Source organism: Nerophis lumbriciformis, linkage group LG02 (assembly GCF_033978685.3).
Source record: "Nerophis lumbriciformis linkage group LG02, RoL_Nlum_v2.1, whole genome shotgun sequence".
In the NCBI taxonomy this organism is placed as follows: Eukaryota; Metazoa; Chordata; class Actinopteri; order Syngnathiformes; family Syngnathidae; genus Nerophis; species Nerophis lumbriciformis.
Window position 1 is genome coordinate 13,438,686 of NC_084549.2, and position 11,315 is coordinate 13,450,000.

An 11,315-nucleotide genomic window follows, 5' to 3' on the forward strand; every position below is an offset into this window, starting at 1 on the left:
AGCTGTTTTTTTTCTTTTCTTTCAAACTGTCATTGCTCAAAACATAATATTCAATCAAAATCAATGTTATTATGAGTTTTTGAATGTATTATCCAATGTTCCGATTACTTCACATCAAATAATCCACTAAGAAAAATAATTTTGGTGGAAGATTTTGCAAATTTGGTAAATAAATAACCCAAAAATGTATATTTTGTTGTTTTCTTACTGTACCGAACCGTGACCTCTAAACCGAGGTACGTACCGAACCGACATTTTTGTGTACCGTTACACCCCTGGTAAATACACTTAAATAAAAGTCTGCTTTTAGATCTTAACTTCGCCAATAAAACCCAATAAATAACCATCCAAATAGCACCAACAATACTCCATTTACATTTCGTGACTTGAATATTAACCAAGTATTTGTGATATTGTTATTATAAGCGCTAAACTATTTATAGTGGCACCGTGATCAGAAGCTTGTGTGCCAATGATCGACTAGTAAGCTGCGTCATACCTATCACCTGGATAGTAGAAGGATGAGGACGTATTGTTGGTCAACTTTGACAGCCAATTTAGACCCAGGGATGGCGATAAAGACACGAAAAGACAGTCAATCTTCATCTAAACTGGACTATAACAAGATTCTATCAATCGGCATCCTAATGACAGCAGACATTATACAGTAAATAATGTTTTATTATGTTTGTTAGCTCTCATAAAGTGATGCGTTTTTTAAATAAATGCACCGCGTATGCTTAAAACATACTTGCCAACCTTGAGACCTCCGATTTCGGGAGGTGGGTGGTGGGGGAGGGCGTGGTTGAGGGCGTGGTTAAGAGGGGAGGAGTATATTGACAGCTAGAATCCACCAAGTCAAGTATTTCATACATATATATATATATATATATATATATATATATATATATATATATATATATATATATATATATATATATATATATATATATCTACATCCTGAAAATATGCAAACAAAACTGTGTTTAGATAATTGATACTTCAAACTTGCATAAATAAATATTAAGGAATATAACAACTTGGCTTCTGAGAGCTTCAAAATGTAATGAATAAAATGCTAAAGTTGTTGATAAACAAGCAATTATTTTAATAATTAAATATGGTCATTTTAAATGAATTATTATGATCATTTAAAATTAATTATTTCAAATATGTTTATTTTAATGTATAATTCTAATGCCTGGATGTAATAAGAAGTCAGAAAAAATACAAATACAAATACAATTAATTTTGATGTTTTTAGCAAAATACAGTAAAACATTTTTTATTTTTTTATTTTTTTAATTAATAAATATATTTATTTTTAGGTAAGATAAACATAATAATACAATTTATCTCTAGTCTGGATGATTTATTTCCGCCTGAAAATCGGGAGATTTTCGGGAGAATATTTGTCCCGGGAGGTTTTTGGGAGAGGCGCTGAATTTCGGGAGGGTTGGCAAGTATGGCTTAAAATGATCAAAATACGTAAATATTAAATGTTATTTATTACGGTAAGAAAAAAAACGGTCATTATTGTAGACTTTTATCGTAAAAAACAGTGGTATTATTTTTCCATTTACAGTAATACGCTATAAAAACAACAACCTTATATTTTAGTGTAAAAAAAACCAAATGGCGGCTCAGTCGCCAGAATTTTAACATGAAAAAAACCGTGGTACCATTTTTCCATTTACAGTAATATGCTGTAAAAAAAAATAAAAAAAAAATATATATATATATATATATATATATATAGGGTAAAATTCTGGCAATTGAGCTGCCAGTCTACAGTAAACAGGAAAATATATATAATGATCAAATGCACATGCAATTGCATAATAATATCATGAGGTGAATGAACCCTCCTACTTTTATTAAAAAAAATTCTCACTGTTAGACGCGGCCCTCTGAGGGCAGCCATAACTGCGATGTGGCCCTCAGTGAACACGAGTTTGACACCCCTGTACTATAATAAAGTTTTGTATTGAATCACATCAACTACAGTGTTTGTTGTCCGTGCCGCATGAACACCTATCTATTTATCTCTTTATATCGAACTTGCCTATATATATTTTTTTTTGCCGTGCAGATTTTGACGCGATGGATGTATACCGTTCGCAAGGGCTACCGTGACATCACCTACCACAACTGGAGGCACGGCTTCAACGTCGGACAAACCATGTTCAGTCTTCTGCTTGTGAGTGCCACTTCCTATTTTAATGACACTTCCATTCTTTATCGACTTTTACGACGACACCCTGGTTGCTCCAAAAACAGACGGGCAAGCTGAAGAAGTACTACTCGGATCTAGATGCCTTCGCCATGGTGGCTGCTGGATTCTGCCACGACATCGACCACAGAGGGACCAACAACCTCTACCAGACTAAGTAAAGAGATAAGCGGTCACTGGGCCCCATTCAGCAACCGTTCTTAAGAACACATTTTGTTCTTAGGCCCACTCACAAAGTTTTTAAGGAGATTCTTGTATTCACCGATGTTTTCTTAGCTGGGATTTGTTCATAGGTAAGAACAAAATCTAAGAGTGCTCCAGGGCACACTTAGGGTGGACTATTTGTTCTTAAGTGTGACAAGTTCCCTTACTTCTATTGTCTAATGTTAAATTAATATCATAGATAGATAGATAGATAGATAGATAGATAGATAGATAGATATATAGATAGATAGATAGATAGATAGATAGATAGATAGATATATAGATAGATAGATAGATAGATAGATAGATAGATAGATAGATTGATAGATAAGTAGATAGAGATAAGACAGACAGACAGACAGACATACAGTATCGCAAAATGAGCAATATATACCGTATTTTTCGGACTATAAGTCGCAGTTTTTTTTGTAGTTTGGCCGGGGGTGAGACTTATACTCAGGAGCGACTTATGTGTGAAATTATTAACACATTACCGTAAAATATCAAATATTATATTGTATATTAACGCTACAATGTGTGTGTGTGTGTGGGGGGGGGGGGGGGGGTTGTTGGTAGCGGGGGTGTATTTTGGAGCGTTCCGGAAGAGTTAGTGCTGCAAAGGATTCTGGGTATTTGTTCTGTCGTGTTTATGTTGTGTTACGGTGCGGATGTTCTCCCGAAATGTGTTTGTCATTCTTGCTTGGTGTGGATTCACAGTGTGGCGTATATTTGTAACAGTGTTAAAGTTTTTTTATACTGGCACCCTCAGTGTAACATGTATCGCTGTTGATGAAGTATGCGTTGCATTCACTCGTGTGTGCGTACAGAAGCCGCACATATCTTGTGACTGGGTCTGAATGATGTTAGAATGGATGAAAAGTGGATGTGACGATAGCTCGTAGAGTACCATAAAGGCAGTGCATTTAAGGTACGCCCCCAAGACTGTGGTCCAGGTGGACGAGATATAATGACTGATGAACACCTTCGTTTGATAATGAAGGTTGCCTCAGCTCAAAGCCTGAGCCCCGACATTAATGAAAAGATGGCAGGTATCTGGCTTGGGCACATCAGATTAGATCAGTGTGTTGCAAACTGAGCAGTTTAAAGTCCTGAATGGTTGTTTTATTCATTGTTATTTTATTTTCAAATGTATTAGCCTGTGGAAAAAGTTAATGTTGATATTTACCTCAGAAGGCTGCAAATAGAAAAGAGGCATTACATTTTTATTTAAATTGTATTTGATATGCCATTGATATTTTTTAATTATTATTATTATTATTATATGAAACTCGATTTTGCATGTCACTATAAAGTTATATAAGCCTTGCTTGTTCAATATTCAATGCAAAACTTGTTTGGGTCCCTATTAAAAGGTTAATTTGTTCAACCTTGGCCCGCGGCTTTGTTCAGTTTTAAATTTTGGCCCACTCTGTATTTGAGTTTGACACCCCTGATGTAGACCTATTTGCCCGAAGTGACGAATATTAATTTGAACGCTTTGGACTATCCTCAGCAGTCCCCCCTTTCTTAAAATTACGTTTTGACATTATGTATTTCCCCCGCGGGATAATACAAATTTCTGTTTTGTAATCTGTTTGTGTTTTCTCCGTGTGTTTGATGTTCGGCTTTTCCGCCGGAATTGTGCCCTTATATGGGTAATTAAGGGCGTTTACCTATGCAAATGACGGAATTAAGAGTGTTTACATATGCATATTGTGGAAATAAGGGCGTGTTTATATGCAAATTATGATAGACACGCACGCGCTAACCATTTGGCATTCCGCAACTTAAGAACAGCAGGTGGGAACAATTTGGCCGTTTAAGAACACGTCATGAATTTGAATGGACTCCTCTTTGGATATCACTAGAGAAGAAAGATAAGAGGAAAAGTTAGGAAATTATTGCTGAATGGGGCCCACTGTTTGCAATTTACTCAAAAGCGATGGAATTAATCGTGATTGCGTCCTCTTCCAGGAGTGCATCTCCACTGGCCAAGCTTCACAGCACCTCCATTATGGAGCGACATCACCTTGAGTACAGCAAAACCCTTATGGAAGACGAGGTGCGCCCCTTTAAATACAATCATCTCAGAATCCACTGACGACTAATCCTCTGCTATCACAATCAGAATCTGAACATCTTTCAAAACCTGCAAAAGCGCCAATTTGAGACAGTGCAGCATCTGTTTGAAGTCTGCATCATCGCCACTGACCTCGCCCTTTATTTCAAGTAAGGAAAAAGTCAGAAGCCGTTGGTTGGCGACACTTGCTAGTTTTTTTTATGAAAACATGACTTTCTTTTCATCCAGGAAGAGAACAATGTTCCAAAAGATTGTTGAGGCCGTAGAGGGGATGCCCGAGGAGAAAGAGAGGATCAGCTACATCTCCAACAATTCAACCAGGAAGGAGATCATCATGTAAATGCTTCATAGCAGACTTTTGGGATTAGGGCTGTTCTATCTAGTCTTAATCATGAACTGATAAAGCCTGCTCAGATGGGAGGTAAAACATTTGAGACAATCTGGACTGCCCAGTTCCATCCGTTCAATGCCCTGAGACGCTCTAGTCCAGGGGTGTCCAAAATGAGATGACCACTTCAATTTGGCCCACTAGACGGCACAAGTTTAATAAGCAATATGACCAACGGCAGTGCAAATAGACAGTTCTCTGGTAACTACCAATATTTCCCCATCTAGATGCAAATGAAAGTTACTCAACTGTTAATTGTATTTGCAAGGTCAAGCAGCACAGCATTCAATTATATGACCCAATCCAAACAACCTTCTCTAGTCATGGTGCAGAAAAAAAAATCAACCGGCAGAAAAATTCTACAAACTTGGTCTCACACAACACAACCTGCTCATTGAACTTTGTGGATATTATAAAAAACGTCCAATCAACATTGGAAAAAAAAAAATCAAAATTACACCTATATCCATTACCAGGGATGATGGGAAAAAAATGCTAAATACTTTCTCCAAACTTATCCATGTTTGGCGCATTTTAGTTACAAAAAAAAAAGTTTAAGTACCATATTTTTCGGAGTATAAGTCGCTCCGGAGTATAAGTCGCACCGGCCAAAAATGCATAATAAAGAAGGGAAAAAAACATATATAAATCACACTGGAGTATAAGTCGCATTTTTGGGGGAAATTTATTTGATAAAACCCAACACCAAGAATAGACATTTGAAAGGCAATTTAAAATAAATAAAGAATAGTGAACAACAGGCTGAATAAGTGTACCGTATTTTTCGGAGTATAAGTCGCTCCGGAGTATAAGTCGCACCTGCCGAAAATGCATGATAAAAAAGGAAAAAAACATATATAAGTCGCACTGGAGCCCGGCCAAACTATGAAAAAAACTGCGACTTATAGTCTGAAGAATACGGTACATTATATGAGGCATAAATAACCAACTGAGAACGTGTCTGGTATGTTAACGTAACATATTATGGTAAGAGTCATTCAAATAACTATAACATATAGAACATGCTATACGTTTACCAAACAATCTGTCACTCCTAATCGCTAAATCCCATGAAATCTTATACGTCTAGTTTCTTACGTGAATGAGCTAAATAATATTATTTGATATTTTACGGTAATGTGTTAATAATTTCACACATAATTCGCTCCTGAGTATAAGTCGCACTCTCGGCCAAACTATGAAAAAAACTGCGACTTATAGTCCGAAAAATACGGTACCCATGATTGTCACACTGCTTGATATTTCTGATTGATTACAAAACCTTAAGGACTCGGAGGTTGTGGCAAAAGTAAACAAAGTAGGAGTTGAACTTTCACATACTCTTCATAACCAATGATAATAATTATTAATTATATGTCTATTATATTATTATAATAATATGTAAAGGCTTTATATATATATATATATATATATATATATATATATATATATATATATATATATATATATATGTCTTAATAAGGTTATCCAAAAAATAGTGCTCGATACCGTAGTAGAGCGCAATATATGTATGTGTGGGAAAAAAAATCACAAGACTATTTCATCTCTACAGGCCTGTTTCATGAGGGGGGGTACCCTCAATCATCAGGAGATTTTTTACTCTCTTAAAATCATCAGGATTTTTTTTACCCTCCTGATGATTGAGGGTACCCCCCCTCATGAAACAGGCCTGTAGAGATGAAATAGTCTTGTGATTTTTTTCCCACACATACATATATATATATATATATATATATATATATATATATATATATATATATATATATATATATATATATATATATATATATATATATATATATATATATATATATATATATATATATACGTATAACCTGCTCAATGGCCTTGTGGTTAGAGTGTCCACCCTGAGATCGGTAGGTTGTGAGTTCAAACCCCGGCCGAGTCATACCAAAGACTATAAAAATGATTATGGGTTGGAATTGGGGGTGGCCAGCGCTGCTGCTCACTGCTCCCCTCACCTCCCAGGGGGTGAACAAGGGGATGGGTCAAATGCAGAGGTTAATTTCACCACACCTAGTGTCTGTGTGATAATCATTGGTACTTTAACTTTAATAAATACATATAAATTTATTTATTTGCAAGCAGTCGGCTTTCGCCCCCCAGACAAATTTTTTAAGCTCAATGCGGCCCCCCAGTCAAAAAGTTTGGACACCCCTGATCTAGTCTGACTAGAGCTAGAGATGATCTTTCTAATCTTGAGCATGAATTGATGACGTCTGCTGAGATGAGTGGCGAAGCATCTTCTAAGACAACCTTAACAGTCCAGTTGTGATTGATTTAATGTCCTGAGAATAGAGATTCATATTTCATTCTCTTGGGTTTTTTCCCCGCAGGGCGATGATGATGACAGCATGTGACTTGTCAGCCATCACAAAGCCGTGGGAGGTTCAGAGCAAGGTGCGTTGCTTACGAGCATGTATGGTGAAGATGACCTAACATCAAGTTTCTAAAAACTGTTCGTCTTGGTCCCAGGTGGCTCTGATGGTGGCAGCGGAATTTTGGGAGCAAGGAGACATGGAGAGGACAGTCCTGGACCAGCAACCCATTGTAAGAGCTTTAAAATATATATATTGTTTTTATTTAAAGGTCCATTCTATGTGTCATACTTGATCATTTCGCGATATTGCCATATTTTTGCTGAAAGGATTTAGTAGAGAACATTGACGATAAAGTTCTCAACTTTTGGTCGCTGATAAAAAAGCCTTGCCTGTACCGGAAGTAGCAGACGAGTAGCGTGACGTCACAGGTTGTGGAGCTCCTCACATCTGCACATTGTTTACAATCATGGCCACCAGCAGCGAGAGCGATTCGGACCGAGAAAGCGAGGATTTCCCCATTAATTTGAGCGAGGATGAAAGATTTGTGGATGAGGAAAGTGAGAGTGAAGGACTAGAGGGCAGTGGGAGCGATTCAGATAGGGAAGATGCTGTGAGAGGCGGGTGGGACCTGATATTCAGCTGGGAATGACTAAAACAGTAAATAAACACAAGACATATATATACTCTATTAGCCACAACACAACCAGGCTTATATTTAATATGCCACAAATTAATCCCGCATAACAAACACCTCCCCAAAGTTACGTACGTGACATGCACATAGCGGCACGCACGTACGGGCAAGCGATCAAATGTTTGGAAGCCGCAGCTCCATGCGTACTCACGGTACCGCGTCTGCGCATCCAACTCAAAGTCCTCCTGGTAAGAGTCTCTGTTGTCCCAGTTCTCCACGGGCCAATGGTAAAGATTGACTGTCATCTTTCGGGAATGTAAACAATGAAACACTGGCTGTGTTATTCGGCACAACAGTCAGGGGGTGCGTTCTACGGCGGGGGTGCGTTATCCGGCACAACACCTGCCGCAATACACCGCTTCCCACCTACAGCTTTCTTCTTTGCTGTCTCCATTGTTCATTGAACAAATTGCAAAAGATTCACCAACACAGATGTCCAGAATACTGTGGAATTTTGCTATGAAAACAGACGACTTAATAGCTGGCCACCATGCTGTCCCAAAATGTCCTCTACAATCCGTAACGTCACGCGCAGGCGTCATCATACCGAGACGTTTTCAGCAGGATATTTCGCGCAAAATTTAAAATTGCACTTTAGTAAGCTAACCCGGCCGTATTGGCATGTGTTGCAATGTTAAGATTTCATCATTGATATATAAACTATCAGACTGCGTGGTCGGTAGTAGTGGGTTTCAGTAGGCCGTTAAGGATGAAATAAGGCTTCTTTTGCCAGTGATAGGTAGAATCAAGTTAACATGCTGTTGTTTTTACTCAGTGTAAAGAAGTATAAGAAGTGTCAACCGGTTGTTTCTGCTTTAGTCAATGATAGTTGCAGACACTCTTTGTTGTCTTCAGTAATAATGATAAATTTCCCCTGCTTCCACTTTTATAGTCAATGGAACCAAGGGAGAGAAATCCTGCAGATGCGTTCTGTTGCCTATACTTAGTGTCTTTAGTTTGGCCTTCTTTAGCCAACAATGGATTGAGTCAATCAGACTGCTTGTTCCCTTCACTTAACAGGCAGAGTTACAGGTTTCTCCTGTTTACTCTTCTTTAGCCAACAATGGACAAAAACTATGCCAATGTGTTCTGTTGTTTTCACCTAGTGTCAGAATCATAATATTTCGTTTAACCTTCTTGAGCTAACAGTGGCTAGAAACCAGAGATGTCCGATAATGGCTTTTTTGCCGATATCCGATATTCCAATATTGTCCAACTCTTAATTACCGATTCCGATATATACAGTCGTGGAATTAACACATTATTATGCCTAATTTTGTTGTGATGCCCCGCTGGATGCATTAAACAATGTAACAAGGTTTTCCAAAATGAATCAACTCAAGTTATGGAAAAAAAAGTGCCAACATGGCACTGCCATATTTATTATTGAAGTCACAAAGTGCATTATTTTTTTTAACATGCCTCAAAACAGCAGCTTGGAATTTGGAACATGCTCTCTCTGAGAGAGCATGAGGAGGTTGAGGTGTGGGGTGGGGTGGGGGGTAAGGGGTGTAGCGGGGGTGTATATTGTAGCGTCCCGGAAGAGTTAATGCTGCAAGGGGTTCTGGGTATTTGTTCTGTTGTGTTTATGTTGTGTTATGGTGCGGATGTTCTCCCGAAATGTGTTTGTCACTCTTGTTTGGTGTGGGTTCACAGTGTGGCGCATATTTAAAACAGTGTTAAAGTTGTTTATACGGCCACCCTCAGTGTGACCTGTATGGCACGCAAAGGCAGTTCCTTTAAGGCACGCCCCCAATATTGTTGTCTGGGTGGAAATCGGGCGAAATTCGTGAGAATGGTTGCCCCGGGAGATTTTTCGGGAGGGGCACTGAAATTCAGGAGGGTTGGCAAGTATGACTGGGAGACGCAACTGCTCTGTACTTCTCCCTACGTCCGTGTACCACTCCGTACAGCGGCGTTTTAAAAAGTCATACATTTTACTTTTTGAAACCGATACCGATAATTTCCGATATTACATTTTAAAGCATTTATCGGCCGATAATATCGGCAGTCCGATATTATCGGACATCTCTACTAGAAACCACGTTGATGTGCTGTGTTCTTAAGCCGACAATGGATAAAAACTCTATTGACTGCTTGTTGTATTCCTTTTGTGTCAGATACATTCTTTTTTGTATCTTTTATAACTAAAAAATTAATAAAAGTCATAGTGATGCGTTCTGTTCTTTAGCCAACAATTGCTAGAAATCCCACCAACTGCTTGCTGTTTTTACGTCGTGTCAGAAAAACTGTAGACTTTCACTTGTGCTTCTTTCGCCAACAATGAATACAAATCATGCTGATAGAAGTCCCACTCATGTCTTCTATTGTCTTCACTTTGTTTCAAAATTGTAACCTTTGGCTTATTCTTCGTTAGCCAACAATGACAAGAAATCTATTGTCTTTACTTAGTGTCTTTAGTTCGGACATGTCTACAAAGGTTCTCATTCATCCAGGTCATTGTCATATCAGGGCATTCAATCGATTGCAACTAATCTGCTTGCTTTGTGTTAGAAAACGTTTTGCCGCTCATCCGAGTAGACTTCATCAGTTCGTGCTCATAGACTTAGATTGGTCAGATCTAGTCAGATCGGTCAGATTTAGTTTGGACGTATTTAGCCAAAAACAGATTTACTGTTGGTCAATCAGACTTCTCAATCTCTTCACTTAACAGATAGAATTAAATGTTTCTCCTGTTTACACTTCTTTATCCAACAATGAATAGAAATCACGCCAATGTATTTTGTTGTGATTACCTAGTTTCAAAATGATATTCTTTCTTTTAACCTTCTTGAGTTAACAATGGCTAAAAATGTGTTTGAGACTTTGTTCTTAACTTAGACTTAGACTTCCTTTTATTGTCATTAAAATTTTAACTTTACAGTACAGACAAGAACGAAATTTTGTTGCATTAGCTCTTTGTAGTGTAGGATAAAAGAGCAATTAGGTGCAGATACAAATAAAGAGATTACTGTACAGATAAATATATTGCACTTTTTCATATGCATCCACGTTTATGGGTGTATGTTATATAGTCTTTATATTCCAGCCAGTTAATCCGATTTTGTGGGCGAATTGAGGGAATTAAGAGTTCAAGAGTCTTATGGCCTGAGGGAAGAAGCTGTTACAGAACCTGGAGGTTCTGCTACGGAGGCTGCGGAATCTCTTTCTAGAGTTCAGTAGTGAAAACAGTCCTTGAGTCTTATGGCCTGAGGGAAGAAGCTGTTACAGAACCTGGAGGTTTGCTACGGAGGCTGCGGAACTTCTTTCTAGAGTTCAGTAGTGAAAACAGTCCTTGAGTCTTATGGCCCGAGGGAAGAAGCTGTTACAGAACCTGGAGGTTTGCTACGGAG

General features: G+C 38.1%; 1 protein-coding gene across 1 annotated transcript in view; it reads left to right on the top strand.

Moving 5' to 3' along the window:
• LOC133587451 (cone cGMP-specific 3',5'-cyclic phosphodiesterase subunit alpha'-like) overlaps positions 1–11,315 on the top strand; it is a 37,285-nt gene that overhangs the window by 21,890 nt on the left and 4,080 nt on the right. Inside the window, exons 13-19 of the mRNA XM_061940317.1 lie at positions 2,093–2,200; positions 2,281–2,390; positions 4,412–4,499; positions 4,566–4,666; positions 4,746–4,853; positions 7,284–7,347; positions 7,423–7,497. Of these exons, the coding sequence (XP_061796301.1) occupies positions 2,093–2,200; positions 2,281–2,390; positions 4,412–4,499; positions 4,566–4,666; positions 4,746–4,853; positions 7,284–7,347; positions 7,423–7,497 (654 nt within the window). The remainder of the gene's footprint in view (positions 1–2,092; positions 2,201–2,280; positions 2,391–4,411; positions 4,500–4,565; positions 4,667–4,745; positions 4,854–7,283; positions 7,348–7,422; positions 7,498–11,315) is intronic.